General features: G+C 36.5%; 1 protein-coding gene across 2 annotated transcripts in view; it reads left to right on the forward strand.

Moving 5' to 3' along the window:
• Ctdspl2 (CTD small phosphatase like 2) overlaps positions 1 to 20,567 on the forward strand; it is an 82,985-nt gene that overhangs the window by 27,119 nt on the left and 35,299 nt on the right. For both annotated transcript variants that reach the window (XM_026390291.2, XM_077799430.1), the window contains exons 2-4: positions 2,746 to 2,955; positions 13,974 to 14,112; positions 16,785 to 16,934. In XM_026390291.2, the coding sequence (XP_026246076.1) occupies positions 2,770 to 2,955; positions 13,974 to 14,112; positions 16,785 to 16,934 (475 nt within the window). In that variant the 5' untranslated portion in view covers positions 2,746 to 2,769. The remainder of the gene's footprint in view (positions 1 to 2,745; positions 2,956 to 13,973; positions 14,113 to 16,784; positions 16,935 to 20,567) is intronic.

Raw genomic sequence — 20,567 nt, forward strand, 5'->3', positions numbered from 1 at the left:
ATGTTTATTTTTATGTGGTGCTGAGGATCAAAACCAGGGCCTTGAACATGCTAGGCGCTCTACAGCGGAGCCACAACCACAGCCCCTATGTCATGTCTTTTAAGACCACTGTACATCAATATATTTATTATTTGATAATTTTTTTGTAATTTCCACCTAATGAGTCTGGATTTTGAAATAGGTTTATCCTTAGGCATTTTGGAAAGGAATATTTATTTATTTGTTTAATTTTATTATTATTTTTTAAATTGTCAGTGGACCTTTATTTTGTTTATTTATTTGTGATGCTGAGAATCTAACCCAGTGCCTCACATATGGTAGGCAAGTGCCGTACCACTGAACTACAACCCCGGCCCTGGAAAAGAATCTTTAGATTATAGAAGTTGATTAAAAAATTTAATTTTTTCCTATGCATTTCCTATATATCTTTATTTTGTTTTTGTGTGCTACTGGGGATTGAACCCAGTGCCTCACTTGTGCTAGGCAAGTTCTCTACCACTGAGCCACAACTTCAGCCCTGCATTTCCTACATAAACTTCTGTACTGAATTAATTAAAGGAATTTAGATCAAATTTGTATATTATAGACAGGTAAAGTAAATAACAGATACCTTTGACAATCCTTTTATAAATTAACATTGGCCCTTTAGGAAAAGGGGCAAATAAAATAAAGATATGGCAATTTAAAGTTGACATTTGGTTATGGAAAAACATCATTTGGAAAGATGTTTTGAGACTTTGTTAAGTCTTGAGTTTGGGGGGATATCTCAGTCCTTTCTGGCTGTCCTAAGAAAAATACCAAAGACTGAGTGGGTGGGTGGATGATGAAATTTATTTCTCACAGTTCTATAGACTGCGAAGTTCAAGATTACATTTCTTTCCTTTTTTGGGGGGAGGGTACTTGGGATTGTACTCAGGGTCACTCAAACACTGAGCCACATCCCCAGCCCTATTTTGTATTTTATTTAGAGAAAAGTCAGTGAGTTTGAACTCATGATCCTCCTGTCTCAGCCTCCCAAGCCACAGGGATTACAGGCATGCACCATCTTGCCCAGGTCTGGCACATTTCTTAATACTTAGTTTTAGTCTTCATGTTCTGTTTCACAGATTGTAATTCAAGGGTATGTCCTTAACTGTTTTTCTAAGTATCTTGCCAGTTTTGCCAACCATTGGTTTTCTATCTGTAAAATGAAAGTGACCAGATAGAGAGCCTTATGTGTCCTCTTCCTTCTCCTCCTCTTCTTTCCTTTCTTTGTAAAAGGGTGGAATTTATTCAAGTAAGAAGAAAAGAGACAGAACTCCTGCAGGGTGAGAGGAGACCTGACCTTATAGGGGTTGCCACTAATTCACTTAACTAGTCTTGGTAGGGATATGGATCAATGTCTATGCTAATCAAGTATTAGAAAAGTGTCAATGCTATTGGTTCAGCCTGCACTATTCTGTTTGTTTAGCTTGAGTCTGTAGTTTTCACTCAGGTCTGTTTAGCCTTCCTTTTCCCATTGCCCTGGGACAAAGGAGTTTGCTGGAGTATTTGGGATGTTTCTACAAATTAATCTTACGGAGTGGCCTTTACATTTCGAGAAGCTATTATGGGGCCTATTTCTTTTACTATCTGTATGTCTATCCTATCCTATTCTTTCCCCGCCTCTGAAGGAGGATCCCTAATTTCCTTAAGGAAAAGGGGTGATGATTGCTGTGGCTTCTTCAAACTGAAAAGGGGAGATGAAAGGGTACAGCAGTCAGGGTCCTACAGAGCCTAGCTAAGGTTCCCCAGTAGACGGGGATTTCATTTTGAATTCTGTTTATATGGTCATTTATAGCTTGATAGCCTCTGCTGCTGTAGTTTGGCAGCAGACCCAATTGCCTGCCAATGCCTTCTTTCCAGGTTCTTATCTTGTGAGTTTGAAGAATGAAATCGATAGATGAGAGCAAGTAAGCATAAAAGAGTGTAGCATTTATTCAAATGAGAATAAGAGAGACAGAGCTCCTCCAAGGTGACAAGAGATTTGATAGGGGTTGCCCTTTTTTTAGTGGGTAGTGGTGGTACTGGGGGTTGAACCCAGGTATGCTCAACCATTGAGCTATTACATCCTCAACCCTTTTTATTTTTTTTACTTTGAAACAGGTTCTTAACCACATTGTTCATGCTGGCCTTGAACTTGGCATCCTCCTGCCTCAGATTTCCAGGTTGCTGGTATTAGGCATTTTTGTTATTGTGTTGGGGATTAAACCCAGGGCCTCAATCAGTGCTAGGCAAGTACTCTGCAACTGAGCCACGTCCCTAGCTCATGAACATAGTTTTTAAAGTATTGTTATATGTGTTAAGATTAGAATCTCAAAATGATCCATCTGCTCCTATTTATACTTGTATAATTATTGATTATTGGAATTGTGTTCATGGAATTAACTCATTCATTGAATAATGGTTTTCCCACTGCATTGTAAGTTAAGAAAGGCAAACTCTTCTCTACCTAGCTCATTACCTTATCGCTGTTTACCTAGCCCAGTGCTTCACATGTGGTTAAGTGCTCAATAAATATTTGTAGAATAAATGAACGATTAAACAAATGGCAATCTTGGCATGAGCAGAGGTAGCATAATGATTAAATCTGCTTAGAGAACTGGACTTTTTTTTCTTTATTTTATGAATTTATTTTAAATCAAGAGATTTTTATTATGTAAGTTGGGCATATTTGCATATACTAGGTTTTAATTTTAATAACCTTTGTTATTATTTTTCTTACAGTTTTACATGTGGCACCCATAAAAGATGAGGCTGAGAACACGGAAAGCTTCTCAGCAGTCAAATCAAATCCAAACACAACGCACTGCCAGAGCAAAAAGGAAATATTCAGAGGTTGATGATGGGCTGCCATCAGGAGGAGAAAAACCACCGAAGAATGAAACCGGCCTATTGTCTTCTATTAAAAAATTCATTAAAGGAAGCACACCCAAGGTAATGGTTTTGCCTTATACTTACATTAAAAAGAGGTGATGTTTAGGTTGTTCCTCTAAGCATATATAAATGAGATATTGATACTGATTGAGTCTGTTTTAAGGGGATATCTGCATTTTAGTATTATTTTACCTAGATTATCACATACAAAATATTTAATGGAAGTTGAAGATGAACATTATTTAGTCCATTGATCTAGTCACCCACTTTGCCTTCGTCATTATGGGAAACAAAAGAAAAAATTTCCTTATTCTTGTCTTTCTCTCTTCCCTTCTTCTTCCTGTATTTTTTATCTTTCTCTTCTGCACCTCTCAGTTGGAGATTGAATCCAGGGGTGCTCTACTACTGAGTTACATCTCCAGCCCTCATTTTTTTATGTTGAGGCAGGGTCTGGCTAAATTGGCCAGGGCAGCCTTGAATTTATAATCCTCCTGCCTTAGCCTCCCCAGTAGCTGAGATTACAGGCCTATTTCACTGTGCCTGGCTTAAATTATTTCCTTTACTTCCATTGTCTTTCATTTCAGAGAATAGTAAGTTTCTTGTTAATATTATTCACTAATTAGGAAAATGATTTATCTACCTGAATTCTAACATTTGCACAATGGAAATGTATTACTTCATTGAAGACAAAATTATTTTTTTAAAAAGAATGGAAACCAACCCGAAGTCATGCTCCAGATTCATATTGTAGGCCAATTTTAGTGACCTAAGGAGAGTCATTTTTCCTTCTGGGTTTCAGGAGGATAGTAATATGGGAGTAATAGTAACTACTTTGTTTTAGCATTATTTTAGGTTAGTTGGGGTGCAGTGGCGCACACCAGTAATTCCAGTCACTCAGGAGGCTGAGGCAGGAGGATTGCAAATCCAAGGCCAGCCTCAGAAGTTTAATGAGACACTGTCTCAAAATAAAAAACAAAAAAGAGAGCTTAGTGGTAGAGCATCCCTCAGTTCAATCCCCAATATCATCAATCAGTCACTACTATTTTCAGGTTAGATTTTACAACAAGGTTGAAAAGCAGTTTGACAAACTTTAATGTATAATAAAGGTACAGTGTTATCATTCATTATATATAGATTACATGCTACTTTTGTGTTCTTTCTTGGTACAATTAAATTTGTATGATGTATGTTTTATTATGAACTGGGTGTGGATGGCACGCATCTGTAATCCCAGTGACTCTGGAGGCTGAGGCAGGAGGATTACGAGTTTGAGGACAGCTGTTTATCAATGCCCTAAGCCTTGGCAAGACCCTGTCACAAAATGAAAAATTAGAAAGGCTGGGAAGATGGTTCAGTGTTTAAACATCCCTGGATTTAATCTCTGCCCCACCCCCCACTCAAAAAAAAATTTATTATAACGTAAGCTGCTTATTTTGAGCAATAGAAAATAAATACTGTGTTGACTTATTCATAGTGGTAGATTTTGTTGTAATAGAATTAATGGAGCATAATAACTAAACCATTGGTCAAGATTTATAGTCTATGTTTGTATAAGATTTTTATTTTTGTTTTATTGTAAAAGTTTTGTCTTTCTGACACTTTCTTTTGTTAGTTTCAAATAACATTTAGCTTTAGGTGGCAATGCTGGAAGCTAATTAGCCCTGTTTTAGAGTGTATATTAAGTATTATGCATTACTGCACCCCCAGTTAAGTGACAGTACTAGTATTTTATTTGTTTGCTTATTTTTCAGAGTTACTTTTAATAACCAGGTCTGAACAAAACCATGCACAGCTTTCCCTAATCTTTGCCAAGCATACATGACTCTCCCAGCTCAGGGAGTCTCCCAGTTTTTCTACCACTACCACCACCAACACCTGCCCTCCACCCCTAAACTTATAATCTTATGGCTTAGGAGGATATTTATACAATTGCAATTTAATTGAGCACCTGCTGTGTACCTAGCCTTGGCAGGCAATTCACATTTGTTAGGGAGAAGGGTCAAGGGCCACCAGGCTCTGGTTAGGAACCTCCCTATTTTGCATTAACTAGTTCTACCTCCAGTTGCTGCCAGGGAAGACATTGGAGAAATCATTCAGTGACCCAGGGTTTGTTTAACAGTGTGTTAGAAGAGGATGCATAATGGAGGAGAAATGAAAGTATAGTTTTAAAAATCCCAGAACCTCGAGCTGGGACTGTAGCTCAGCAGCAGAGCACTTGCGTGGCATGTGTGAGGTACTGGGTTCGATCCCTAGCACCACATAAAAATAAACAAAAATAAAGGCATTCTGTCCATTTGCAACTACAAAAAATTAAAAACAAAAACCCAGGACCTCCATTTTAGTTGCCAAGATAAGGAGATAAGAGACGTCAAAGGCAGAAGGATCCTTCCATTTTCTATAGCCTGTATTTCTTAGATGGAGGGGGGGGCAGCAGATTGCCCCTGGGTGAGTGAAAATTGATTCTTGGCAGTAGGGGAGATATTACAATTGTTTGTGGTGCTGCAAAGAGCCTATCATATATAAACAAACGTATAGTATATCCATTGCTTTAAAATATCATGGAGGAGCTGGGCATGGGTGGGGTGTGCCTATAATTCCAGCAACTCTGTAGGCTAAGGCAGGAGGATCCCAAGTTAAAGGCTAGCCTAGGCAACTTGGAGATACCTTGTTCCAGATTAAAGAAATTAAAGCCAGGGGTGGTGGTATATACCTACAATCCCATGATTTGGGAGGCTGAGGCAGGAACATCTTGAGTTTAAGGCCAGTCTCAGCATCTTAGTGAGATCTTTTTTCAAAGTGAAAAATAAAAAGAATTGGGATGTAGGAGGTGTAGCTCAGTGGTAAAGCATCCCTGGATTCAATCCCCTATATAATATTCAATATATAGTATTTTAAAAACCTGTACCTTTTTTTCATCATTCTGTCTGAAAGTAGCTATTGTATTTATAGTACAAAATCTAATTTATGTAAGGATAGTAAATTTCTAGTGTGAAGATTATTCTTGGGTGTAGGTAAATAAAAGTTGGGTCTTCTTGTGCTGCCCACTTTGTCATTTATTTGTATTGTTATCAGCTCAAAATTGAACCTAATTTTTAAAAAAATATTTATTTTTCTTTTTGTTTTCGGCGGACACAACATCTTTGTATGTGGTGCTGAGGATCGAACCCGGGGCGCACGCTTGCCAGGCGAGCACGCTACCGCTTGAGCCACATCCCCAGCCCTGAACCTAATTTTTTATAGCAAGTTTTTCATGTAGTATTTTGTACCTATATCACCATTTACTACTCCCTTAATCTTTCTCTCTAGATGATGGACTACTGCTCTTATTTCTATAAGTGTCCCTTTCAAACCCAAAGTGAGACAATTTCCTATGCTGCTACTTTTATTTTCTTAGTACCATTCCTTTTTCTTCTTCTTTTATTTTTTTGTTCATTTGTTTTTCAGTACTGGGAATTAAATCCAGAGGCACTTAACCACCGAGCCACACCCCCAACCCCCTTTTATTTTGTTTTTTTATTTTGAGATAGGGTCTTGTTAAATTACTTAGGATCTTGCTAAGTTGCTGAGGTTGGTCTTAAACTTGCACTACTCCTACCTCAGCCTCCTGAGTTGCCGGAATTATAACCATGCACCATTCTTTTTCTTTCCTTTTGGATTTTCACAGCTATGTGAGTAGACTTGAAATATAGACAAACTTCTTTGCTTTCTCTTTTGAGCTGTGTTCCTTTCTGAGATATTTTACTTTGCTTTTATGCCTCTGGTGAATGTTTTAGAAACTTGCTTACCTGTGTTATTAGCCCACTTTATTTGTTGTTCTTTATTATGATTTCTAGGATCACATAGCTATTGGTGTTCTTGGTGTTTTCCTCTTTTTATATTGTCAATTAGTTTATATCTGTATTCTAGTTCTAACTTGGCCATAAATTAGCTATGAGAGTATTCAGGTAATCTAAACAAGAGGTGTTGTTCATTTATGGATATAAGGCGTATATATTAGTTTGTAGTGGCTGTATATCACATACTACGTATCTTAAAGATCAGAAGTGTAGGACAAGGCATGGTGGTGCAAGCCTGTAATCCCAGCATCTCTGGAGGCTATGGCAGGAGGACCACATGTTCAAAGTCAGCCTCAGCAACTTAGTGAGGCCCCATCCCAAAACAAAAAATAAAAAGGGCTGGGGATGTGGCTTAGTGGTAAATGCCCTTGGTTTCAGTCCCTTGTGCCAAACAAACAAAAAGCCAGAAGTGTATTTTTCTTTCTGGAGCAAAGATTAGGTGAAAACTTTTGTTCTTACTCCTTAGCCTATATATTGCCAAACATCATAGTTTTATTTGGTTTTCCTTCTTAGTACCCAAAATAAATTCAACTTGTTCATATATCTATATATTTATTTATTTATTTTAGTTATAGATGGACACAATACCTTTATTTTGTTTATTTATTGTTATGTGTTGCTGAGGATTGAACCCAGTGCCTCACACATGCAAGGCAAACGCTTTACCACTGAGCCACAACCCCAGCCCCACTACTTGTTCTTTCTTATAAGCAGTTCTCTCTCTCTCTCTCTCTTTTTTTTAACAGATGTATTTTCCCTCTTTACCAGGAATTGAACCCAGGGGCACTTAACTACTGAGCTACATCCCCAACCCCCTTAAAAAAGATTTTTTTTTTTTTAAATTTAGAGAAAGGGTTTTGCTGAGTTGATAAGTGCCTCACTAAGTTGCTGAGGCTGGCTTTGAACTTGGTATCCTTCTGCCTTAGCCTCCTGAGCTGCTGGGATTACAGGCATTTACCACTGAGCCCAGCAACAGGGATTTTTTTTTTTGAGAGAGAGAGATTTTTTTTTTAACATTTATTTTTCAGTTTTCGGTGGACACAAAATCTTTATTTTATTTTATGTGGAGCTGAGGATTGAACCCAGTGCCCTGCGCATGCCAGGTGAGCGCATTACCGCTTTAGCCACATCCCCAGCCCCAACAGAGGGATTTTTTAATAACTGGATTAATTTACTAATTATGGAATGAAGAAAAATAAGCTCAGGTGACTAGTTTAATAGAAGAAACAATTTTATTTTAAAATTCATTCTTCTTCTTCCCCATACACAAAATAGCCCTGAACTGTACGAAACTAGTACCCTGTTTTAGGTTTCTAGTATACTTCAGTAAAAAGAACTAAGGTTTTAGACTTCTTGAAGAAATGTCTCATTCTAGGGCTTGGGCAGTATCCTCTAAAATGAAGTAACCCTTGGGACTGTAATAAATACATAGATAAGTAAGTTAATTAATAAATGGGGAAGGAAAAGTAGGTTTATAATTAAGCAACATTTGTTGAGACTTGCCTTTCCACATTAGATTGATAACTTTTGTGAAAGTTAAAAGCTGTATATGTAGATCTCTTTCTGAAATGCATTCTGAACTATATCCATCTTTATACCTATACTAATGTGGGTTTTCTTTTTCTGGTACCCAGTGGGTTCAGTCTCCACTTTGCTACACTACCTGTCTATCAATTTACCACTGAAGTACATCCCCAGCCCTTTTCATTTTTAAATTTTGGATCGAGTCTTAAGTTGCCAAGACTTGTGATTGTCCTGTCTTAATCTCCCTCCTAAGTAGTTGGCAATACAGGCATGCATCACCATGCCCAGTTTACTTTTTTTTTTTTTTTTGGTAACAGGGACTGAAGCCAGGGAAGCTTAACCACAGAGCTATATCCCCAGCCATTTTCATTTTTCTTATTTTGAGACAGGGTCTCACTAAGTTGCTTAGGATTTGCTACGTTGCTGAGGCTACCTTTGAACTTGTGATTTTCCTGCCTCAGCCTCCTGAGTCACTGGGACTATAGGCATGTGCCTCCGTGCCCAGCTTCAAGGAGTTTTTATCATGTTTTGTCATAGCCTTAAGATTTTCCTCCTTCATTCTTTTTTTTAATATTTATTTTTTAGTTGTAGTTGGGCACAATACCTTTCCTTTATTTATTTTATTTTTATGTGGTGCTGAGGATCAAACCCAGGGTCTCAAATGTGCTAGGTGAGCGCTCCACCACTGAGTAATTTTGAGTAGCGCATTAAGTTTTTTTTAACAGAAACCATAGCTTGTTTGTTAGTATTGATTCAGTGAGATTCTCCCCCCACACACATAATGTCGGATTTTTATATGTGTTCAAGAGGAATTTTGATCTGTAATTATCTTGATTTGTAGTATTTTTTAATTTGGGGGGTCAGGATTATGTTGCTTATAAAAAAGTTGAAGACAGTTTGACATAAGGTCTCACTGTGTTTCCCAAAAGTTCGAACACCTGAACTTTACCCAATTCCCAAGTTGCTCTTAGTTTTGTCACCACCCCAGTTCAAGATCTGTTTGTACACGTTAATAACATTGCCTTTATGATTACAGATCAGTTTTGCTGAATAAAAAAATCCTTGGCTCACATTTTATTCTCTAGATTATTTTCAATTTTATTCCATTTTATTCTGATGCAAAAAGTATTCTCATTCTTGATGATAACTGAATTTCTTGCTCTTTATAAATGAGTTAAATTTTACATTTTTCTCTAAATTCTATTGATTTTAGATTTTTTTTTTTTTTTTTTTTGGTAAACAGTGTGCTCTTTCAATGTGTACTTTGAAATCTTTTTTTTTTTTTAATTTGTGATTTTGGTCAAAGAGTGCAAAAACAACCCTGTTTGAAAAAAACAGACAAAGGACTTGAACAGAAATCTCTGAAGGTGTACAAAATGGCTAACAAGTGTATAGAAGGATGTATGATGTTATAAGTTATTAGGGAAATACATATCAAAGCTACAATGAGGTCAGGTGTGTTAGCACATGCGAGACCCTGGGTTCATCCTCAGCACCACATAAAAATAACACACCTGTAATCCCAGCTACTTGGGAGGCTGAGCCAGTGTGTGTGTGTGTGTGTGTGTGTGTGTGTACACACCAAACTGGGACAATTTGATGAGGCCATCTTAAAACATACAGTGCTGAGGCTGGGCCTTAGTGTTACAGTACTCCTGGTTTCAATCCCCAGTACCATACACACAAAGCCCTACAAGGAGACCCATCTTTATACACACGAGGATGGCTTATAAACAATATTTCAGGTAGGAGGAATAGTTATTTCAAGACCTCTGTTGTCTAGCATAATAACCATAATAATAATGCAAACTGCCCTCCATCCCCCTTGTAGTACTGGGTATGGGCATTTCATCCCTCAGCTACATTCCCTGCCCTTTTAATTTATTTTGAGACAGGGTCTCACAAAGTTTCTGAAGCTGGCCTTGAACTTGTGATCTTCCTGCCTCAGCTCCCAAATCACTTGGATTGCAGACTTGTTCCTGTGCCAGGCATTGGATATTATATTCTTTTTTTTTTTTAAGAGAGAGAGAGAGAGGATTTTTTAATATTTATTTTTTAGTTTTCAGCGGATACAACATCTTTGTTTGTATGTGGTGCTGAGGATCGAACCTGGGCAGGCAAGCGTGCTACCGCTTGATCCACATCCCCAGCCCTGGATATTATATTCTTGACAATTGCTTAGATTAGATTAGTGTTCTCACCACTGTCATATATACAGTGGTCATATATACACAAAAAAAGTTACATATGTTAGGTACTGCATACATTACTTAGCTTGATGTAGTCATTTCACATTGTTTGCATATTTCAAAACATGTTGTACATCTTACTTTTTTATTTGTCAAAAACTAAGAAAAATTTTGAATTGCAAAATCTTTTTTGTTGGAATAAAAAAAATTGTTTTATTGCCATGTTTTTGCTTTGGTTTTCTTCTTTAGGAACTGCTGTTTTCTATCTGGTGTATATTATTTCTATTTTCTCCCACTTTACCTTCTGTTTTTTCTTAAAGGAGTAAGTATGTCCCCTAATTATATATAGGCACTCGTTGAATTTTTAGAAGGTTGTGTAGTTTTAGGAATTGTGGTGTGAACCGATTTTGTCATGTGAATGCTAAGAGAATACTTACACAAATCTAGATGTTTTATTTCTGTCACTTGACACGTCTTCTTAATGTAGTTAAGAGAGATGGTAAGGGGCTGAGGATATAGATCAGTGACTAGAGTTCTTGCCTATTACGCAGCACTACAAAAAAAAAAAAAAGAGGGGTGGTAAGTACAAAATATGAGAGCTAGCTGCTTGTGCAGTAGGGCATGTCATTTTATAGTAATCCTTTTGTTTTCTTTATAAAAGTAATCTTTTTTATAAGTAGAAGGAATATACTCTAAAATGATAAAATATATCATAATAAATAAACCAGCAATAGTTATTTATTATCATTTACAAGTATTATGCACTTACATATAAGTGTATGTCCTATACTATATGACAGGCAGCTCCATAGATTTATTTATAATGGCATTTGCACAAATGCATAAGTAAAGGGTTAGACCACTACATCAGCTCAGTTGTTATAATCTTATGGAACCACTGTCATATATACAGTTTATCACTGACTGAAATGCAACATATGACTACCTGAATGTTCAAAAAAGCTTGGCTTACAAATTGTCTTTCAGAATTGGATCATCAGACATTTGAATGCATTGTTCTGAAGAGTAAGACTGTCAGACTGCAGAATTTTAGTCTTGACTTTCTGATTCTTTTTAGATATAAGCTAAAGTATTCAAATGTGTTCTCAGTTGAACCCAGTAAAGTCTGTTCTGTTACAATATATGTAACCTCTGCAACATCAGTTAGTTTATACACTATTGTTAAATGGGAGAACTTTATCAGTATAACATGGATACTATGTTGGTTTATATATAATTCTCCTTTGAACTAGACAGAGGGTTCTGAATAATGGGAATTGAATTTTATAATTCATCAAGGAACAAGAAACTTTCCGTTCATCTACTGCATAAGCAAATACCCTTTCACTGGTATTTTTGCTTTTCTTTGCTTTATTAAAGTTAAAATGATAATCTACATTGGGTGCTCTCTCCCCAGAGGTGTACAAGAACTCTTCCAAAATGGCAATGTGTATTTCCTTTTGTGCCCATCTTAATAGAAGCCCTACTGGCTTAAGGCTTTACTGTTCAAGTCCTGTAAGCCCTTGTTTCCACTTCATCATTTTTAAAATTGTACCCTGAGGTAACATTCCAGCTACTCTTAGCTACCTGAGGGTGAGAGTAGTGTCCAAGTTATCGCTGAAAGTCCCAATCAGTGTTTTTATTAGTGCTGTGGTTACAAATGTACAGGAGCCTTAAGTAATGTGCTCCAACATATTCTATCCCCTGTAAGACACATTTTTTCCCCCACAAGTCTTGTTATCTTTATCATTGTATCAGTGCAGGGTTTTCAAGAATCTATGTAACATTTGTTTTATAGCAGCTGTACTGAGAAACTACTTCATGGGAAACTAGAGCTTAGTGTAATTTAAACTTTGCTGCAATAGTTCTGTTCTTAAAGGACTTTATAAAGACATATATTTTCTGATAATGGAAATCCTATGTTTGAGATATGAGACTTCACGTTAATCATTTTAAAATACAGTAAAATAACAAATGGTAAAACATTGAAGAATTTTGTTATGGATTACTGAGGCATCATCATTATTTTTTTGTAATGCCATATTGTTTTGATCGAGCGACCTAAAATTAAGATAAATTGCTGAGTAAAAGGAAAATTCCATATTGAATGATATTTGCAGTAATATATTTTTTCTTTTTTGACCCAAAAATGAAATTATAAATTTTACCACTAACAATACCAAGCTTATTTCAGAAATAATTCAACAATATTCAGCCTTCAGAAAGTATAGTAGGCTGGGCTTGATGGTGCACACCTGTAATCCTAGTGACTTGGGAGCCAGAGACAAGAGAATGGCAAGTTCAAGGCCAGCCTCAGCAATTGAGTGAGACCTTGTCTTAGGATGTATCTCAATGACAAGAGGGTTTCTGGGTTCAATCTCCAGTACCACAAGAAGAAAAAAGAAGAGAAGGAACATGCATAGTAGTGTATTTTATTAGTTACTGTGTTATAAGAAAGAAGAGAAGTTCCGGGTATGGTGGCTCACATCTGTAATCCCAGTGGCTAGGGAGACTGAGATAGGAGGATCACGAGTTCAAAGCCAGCCTCAGCAAAAGTGAGGTGTAAAGTAACTCAGTTAGAGTCTCTAAATAAAATGTAAAATAGGGCTGGGGTTATGGCTCAGTGGTTGAGTGCCCCTGAGTTCAGTCCCCGGTCGTACCCCCCCCCCCACCAAAAAAGTAGAGAAGTTCTTCCAGTTACAAATGTTGATGTGTATTAATTATATAGAATATGTAAATTTGAAATTCTAATCCTTATCAAATGATTTTAGGTAGTTAATTAAATCATCATGGGCAATATTACAATACAATGATTTGTTTAGTGAATGACTGGAAAAATTCTCAAAACAGAAAAAGATGTATAAATGGTGAAAAATAGGGGTGGAAGTGATTTAGCTGTTGATGCTTGTTTAGCAAGTGTACTGCCCTGAGTTTTATCCCCAGCATTGCAAAAACTAATAAATAAATGGAGAAAAATAAATCAGGCTAATGCTCATAAGTATATTATTTAAGTCAATTATACTGCAAGCATAGTATAAATTTGTCATGGGAACTTGCCCTAAATAAGGTAGAGCTTCTTGCTAAGGAGTAGATTCCTTGGTGTTAATTTGGCCATTTAAATAATTGAGGTAAACAGTAGAGATGTGGTAGTGGCAGGCCAGCAAGTTCAATGAGGCTCCCTCTCCTATCTTTCCCGAGTGCTCAAGGAAATGATCTCTGTTCTTTAAAACAGTTCTAAAAATAAGGGGAAATTGGCTGAAAATTCAGAGCACACTGTACAGTTCATTATTTCCATAGCATGGAAAATTTAGGTGAGCCTTGAGAAAGGTTCTAATTATATTTGTGTACTCTAACTGCATTAATATTCTTAGAACACTAAAATTTTTTCCATTTTTGCCACTCTTTGCTACTAATTGCATTTTGTTTCTCCAGGATAAAGAATATTATACCATATTTTATCATTTTTTAAGTATAACCTGTAAGACAGAATAATTGTGCTCAGTGCATATTTTTTTCCTCTTGTCTTAAGGAAGAGAGAGAAAATCCTTCAAAGCGGAGTAGAATTGAACGTGATATAGATAATAATTTGATCACATCATCACCAAGAACAGGAGAAAAGCCTAACAAACAGATATCTCGAGTAAGACGGAAAAGTCAAGTAAATGGAGGTTTGTTAATATTTAGATACTGTTTAATTTAGGTGTAAGCAGAGATCTTATTTGACATGTTCCTTGTCTGTTTTAAAAATCTACTTTGAGTAAATTTTTCCTTATTTTTGTAATCTTTTTTTGTGTTCAGTATTAGTAGCATGAAGTGAAATGAAAATATATCTTTCTAAAATATTTTACTTTGATGAATTAAATAAAGGCAGAATAATTAGCTTTATACTACTTAGCATAAAAAAATGTATATGGATTGGGGTTGGAGATGTATCTTAGTGGTGAAGTGCTTGCCTAGCATGCCAGAGGCCCTGGGTTCAAGTCCCAGCATCCAGAAAAAAAAAAAAAAAGTGTATAAGAATCAACATTAAAAAAAAATTTTTTTTAGTTGCATGTGAACGTGATAACCTTTCTTTCTTTCTTTCTTTCTTTCTTTCTTTCTTTCTTTCTTTCTTTCTTTCTTTCTTTCTTTCTTTCTTTATTTATGTGGTGCTGAGAATCAAACCAAGTGCCTCATATGTGCTAGGCAACCCTCTACCACTGAGCCACAACCGCAGCCCCAAGAATCAACATTTTTTACTTCTAATAAGTTGATTTCTGAAAGCAGTAATAATTGTGACTTAATATAACTGAAACTTGTACAAAAAGTTTGTTTCTGGATCATGCTACTTATGAGCTCAGAGGGTACTTAGATCATTTAGACTAGCATTTCTCAATTAGGGGTAGTTTTGCTTCTATGGGACATTTGTCACTATCTGGAATCCTTCACAATTGTCACCACCTGTGGAGGGGTTGCAACAATCATCTACCAGTTAGATGTCAGATATGTTACTAAACATTCTACAATGCAGTAAAGCCCCTCACAATAAAGAATTATCAGGCCCAAATATCAGTAATACAGCTATTGATACATCCTGTCAATATCTTATTGTATAGCTGAGAAGTTCCTCACAATCAATAGGAAGAACAATAAGGACAAGCAGAGAAAGCTATAAAGAACAGTATTTTAGAGCATGAGGTGCTCTAAAACTCTCTTGTTCCTCTAGTACTGGGAATTGAATCCAGGGATGCCCTACCACTGAGCTACATTTCCAGTCCTTTGCATTTTGTATTTTGAGATGGAGTTCCTCTAAGTTGCTGAGGCTGACCTGGAATATATGAACTCCTGCTTCAGAACTGCCTCCTTGCCAGTATCTGGGTTGTAGGCATGCACCACCTCACCAAGCTAACTAAAACTGTTTTACACACAAGAGCAATAACAGTTCTTTCCTCATTCCCTCAGTGCAGTAATGTGTATTTATTGTTTAAAGAGATCAATATGGAGAAAAGGACACTTAGGACAGAGAGGAGAAGAAAGAGGGATAAACAAGTTAAGCTGGGTGTGGTAGTGTACACTATAATCCCAGTGACTTAAGAGACTGAAGCAGGAGGATCACAAATTGAAGGCCAGCCTGGGCAACTGGGCAAGACCTTGTCTCAAAATAAAATATTAAAAAGGGGTAGGGATGCAGCCTAGTATTAGAGTACCGCTGGCTGGGTTCAATCCCTACTACTAATGAATGAATGTATAGCTCAGTGGTACAGTACCCCTGGGTTAAATCCCCAGTATCACCTAAATACATACATACGTAATTTTAAAAAAATAATGAATAATGAGTGAAGCTGGTTGCGGTGGCACAGGCCTGTAATCCCAGCAGCTCGGGAGGCTGAGGCAGGAGGATCGAAAGTTCAAAGCCAGCCTCAGCAAAAGCAAGGCACTAAGCAAGTCAGTGAGACGGTCTCTAAATAAAATACAAAAATAGGGTTGGGGATGTGGCTCAGTAGTTGAGGGCCCGTGAGTTCAATCCCTGGTACCAAATCAGAAAAAAAAAAAAAGGAATGAGAGAAACAAGTCTTTGTTGTTGTTGTTTTGTTTTGTTTTTAAATCTATATCAAAAAGGTAACATTGTGGAGGATAAGTCAAAGTCAAAACTTTTCATTTTATTTTTTTTTTATAACTTATAAGATTATTCTTACTTATAAGATTATTCTTACAATCTTATAAGTAAGAATTTTACTTATAAGATTATTCTTCCTAACCACTCTGAAATGGCTCAGATTTCATGTTTTGTTTTCTTTTTTCTTTTTGTCATTCTGGGGATTGAATCCCAAGGCCTTGTACTTGCTAGGCTTTACCACTGAGCTACCTCTCCAACTCTAATAAGTAATTTTTGACACAGCTGTATTTGACCTTCTTCAGTAGGGCCAGGTTGCCTCTAATGATTTAACTGTCATTCTTTAGAAAGATATGAGGGAAGGTTTTATGAAGTAGGCAGCATTCCAAAATGTAATAAAAAACAGAATCTTGCCTTCATGCTTTTGATACTGATAACTTGTTTACTTTCTTACAAAGAATTTTTTTCATTTTCTGTTACACTATATTAATTTGAAGCCTTTTGATTTGTATAATTTTGTATTTAAATTTACTTTGAAAAAAACTCAATAAATGTTAACAGTAATAAAGTGTTACTTTATGATTATTTAATTTACGAATGATTTACCTCAGTATTTCTTTATTAATCATTCCTGAATGTTAATTAGTTTTCACAAATATTTGAGGAGAGAAAAGTTATTTTTAAAATGATTTATGTGTAATTTCTGAAAGTCACTGTTTATGACATTTTTTTTCTATTCTTTCTTAGAAGCTGGTAGTTATGAAATGACAAATCAACATGCAAAACAAAATGGGAAATTAGAAGAACATCCTTCCTCTGGCAGTCCTCCAAGGACTACATTGTTGGGGACCATATTTTCTCCTGTCTTCAACTTTTTTTCACCAGCAAATAAAAATGGTATGTATAAACCATTTTCATATGGTTAAGTATTAACTATAATTTAATATTATTAAATTATAGTTAATAAACTATGAAGTTAATAAATTATGAAGGGTTTAAACCTTCATAATTTTTAAAAAGATCTTTTTAATTTTACTGCCATATTTTGTCAGCATCTTATTTGTTTTATGAACTTGTTAAAGATGTACAGTTCCTTGAAAGTATTTTTTAATTTACTTAAATAATTACTTTGTTTTTTCTGTGCTTTCATTATCTGAAAATCTAGATGTTAAGACTTTGGTCTAGAGGGATAATTTTTATTTTTATTATTATTGGGGTGACTTCTATAATTCTTTTTTTTTAATCTTTTCTTTTTAGTTGTAGATAGACACAAACCTTTATTTTATTTATCTTCATGTGCTGCTGAGGATCCAACCCAGTGTCTCATACGTGCTAGGCAAGTTCTCTACCACTGAGCCATAACCCTAGCCTGATTGACTTCTGTGTGTGTGTGTGTGTGTGTATGCACATTTTTTTTTTTTTTTTTTTTTGTATCGGGGATTGAACTCAGGGCATTTGACCACTGAGCCACATTCCTAGCCCTGTTTTGCATTTTATTTAGAGACAGGGTCTCACTGAATTGCTTAGTGCCTTGCCTTTGCTGAGGTTGGCTTTGAACTTGCGATCTTCCTGCCTCGGCCTCTCTAGCTGCTGGGATTACTGGTGTGTGCTACTGGGCCCTGCCCAACTTCTATAATTCTTAAAGAATATATAGCAGAGAACCCAGAAACATTTCCAGTATTCTGTGACATTACAGATTTATTAAATACCTTTAAACTGAAACCATAAAATGTTTTGTAATGCAGTTTTATTATCTTTTTTTTTCCTCCTAGGTATCTTTAATCTAGATAAATAGTAATTTGTTTTATTTTAATTAAGGTACTAATAGTACTCTAATACTATTCTTAGGTAGTAAATAATACTCTAATTCAAATTAATCAAAGATTTTATTATATAAAGTCTTTACAAAAGAATCAAATTTGGGGCTGGGATTGTGGCTCAGCGGTGGAGCGCTCGCCTAGCACGGGCAGGGACCTGGGTTCTATCCTCAGCACCACATAAAAATAAAGGCATTGTGTTGTGTCCATCTATACCTAAAACATAAATACTAAAAAAAAATCAAATTTGCTTCTTTACTTTTTGGGGGGCTGGGGATACTAGAGATTTAACTCAGGGCCTCATTCATCATTCATTTTATTTTGAGACAGTCTCACTAAATTACCCAGGCTGGCCTCAAATTTAGGATCTTCATGCCACAGCCTACTAAGTACATGCCCTTACCTGGCCCCTTCTTTTCTTTTTTTTAGTATTTTAGTTGTTGACAAGACTTTTATTTATTGATTGATTTATATATGATGCTGAGATTTGAACCCAGTGCCTCACACATGTAGGCAAGCACTCTGCCTCTGAACCACAACCTCAGCCCACCCGTCATTTTTTTTTTAACAGCTTGTTTACTGTACTGTGTTTTAATTTATGATAGTTTATTTTCTTGGTTAGTTGAGGGCAAAGGATAGTCTTTATTTTTGATACAGTATGTGCACATGGAAAATGTGTGTTGCCTAATTACTTAAATTCCAGTCTTAATTATGTTGCTGAATAATAGTGTGTGTGTGTGGTGGGGGTATTTATTTTCCTGGTGGTTCTGGTGATTAAACCCAGAGCCTCACGTATACTAGGCAATTGCTTTATCTTTGAGCCACATTCGTAGCCCTTTTTAATTTTGAGACAGAATCTCACTAAATCTCCCTTGTTGACCTCAAACTTGCCTGAATGCTGTTAGTGGCTGGGTCCACAGGTTTGATAATGAAAATTTTATTTTATTTTTTGCTTATTCATCTGTTTGGTACTGGAGATCAAACCTAGGGACACTTAATCACTGTGTGCTATATCCCCAGCCCTATCTATCTATCTATCTATCTATCTATCTATCTATCTATCTATCTATTTAGGGGATTGAACTTCAGAGGCACTCAACCACTGAGCCATGTCCCCAGCTCTATTTTGTATTTTATTTAGAGATAGGGTCTCACTGAGTTGCTTAGAGCAGCAGCTTGCTTTAAACTCAAAATCCTCCTGCCTCAGCCTCCTGAGTCAACTGGGATTAAAATTTTTGAGACAGGGTCTCAATAAGTTGCTGAAGCTGGTCTCAAACTTGCATTCCTCCCTCAGCTTCCCAAGTTGCTAGGATTATAGGCATGCACCACTGTTTAACTGATAGTGCAGCTTTTGTATGTATTTATTTTAGTTGTAGATAGACACAGTGCCTTTATTTATTTTTATGTGGTGCTGAGAATTGAACCCAGTGCCTCAGACCTTGCTAGGCAAGCGCTCTACCACTGAGCTACAACCTCAACCTTGGGGCAGTTTTGTTTGTTTTTTTTCTTAGTTGTGGTCGGACACAATACCTTTCTTTCTTTCTTTCTTCTTTCTTTCTTTCTTTCTTTCTTTCTTTCTTTCTTTCTTTCTTTCTTTCTTTCTTTCTTTCTTTCTCTTTTCTCTCTCTCTCTCTCTCCCTCTCTCTCCCTCTCTCTCCCTCTCTCTCCCTCTCTCTCCCTCTCTCTCTCTCTCCCTCTCTCTCTCTCTCCCTCTCTCTCTCTATATATATATGGTGCTGAGGATTGAACCCAGGGCCTCCCATGTGGTAGGTGAACACTCTACTGCTAAGCCACAACCCCAGCCCCCTAGGGCAGTTTTTGAAAGGCAGAATGGGGGCTGGGGCTGTAGCTCAGTGGTAGGACACTTGCCTCACACGTATAAGGCACTGCACTATATGAAAATAAATGAATAAGTAAAGGTATTGTGTCCATCTACAACTAAAAAAATATTTTTAAAAAAAAGGCAGAATTGTATAATGTAGAATCAAGAATGTCCTTGAAGGGACTGTAGAAGCACATGAAGGGACTGTAGAATTCTTGTGCTTCTTAATCCATGAAATGGGATAATTATATTTAAGTGTTCGGAGTGTCTTGAGGATTTCCATTCATTTTAATAAATGTTTATTGAGCATCTCTAATGTTTACTGTTAGTTACTGGAAATTTAGAAATGATTGGCACATGATCCCTGGCTTCAGGGATCTTACTTTTGTTGGGCATGGTGCTGTATACTCAGCTACTTGGTAACCTGAGGCAGGAGGATTACAAGTTCAAGGCAAACCTGGGCTAATTAGCATGATCCTCTTTCCCTACAAAAATGTTTCCTTTTTATGATTAAATCAGTGTAATAAATTTTATAGGCACATTGTAGAGATACGGAACATTGAAATACTTCGAGAATGGAGTGATCCTCTATGGTGGGTGATGGGTTTAGTGAGTCACAGAACATGTGATAGAAAAGCTGGATCTTGAAAGGTGGTAAAGAGCATTCCAGGTAGAAGGAGCAAAGGCCCCACAGAAAGCTCTCTGGACATAATTGAGTTTAATTCAAGCTGTGCTGGTCTTGAGATGTCATGAAACAACAAAATTAAAATGTCTAGTAAGCGCTTTGTCATTCCAATGTTGATTTCAGATTTCTGGGTTTAAGCAGCAGACTATTCTGTCATCTTGGTATCAGTGGAAGCCAGTGGAACAAATTGTTTATTTTAGTTCTGC

Source organism: Urocitellus parryii, chromosome 6 (genome assembly GCF_045843805.1).
Source record: "Urocitellus parryii isolate mUroPar1 chromosome 6, mUroPar1.hap1, whole genome shotgun sequence".
In the NCBI taxonomy this organism is placed as follows: Eukaryota; Metazoa; Chordata; class Mammalia; order Rodentia; family Sciuridae; genus Urocitellus; species Urocitellus parryii.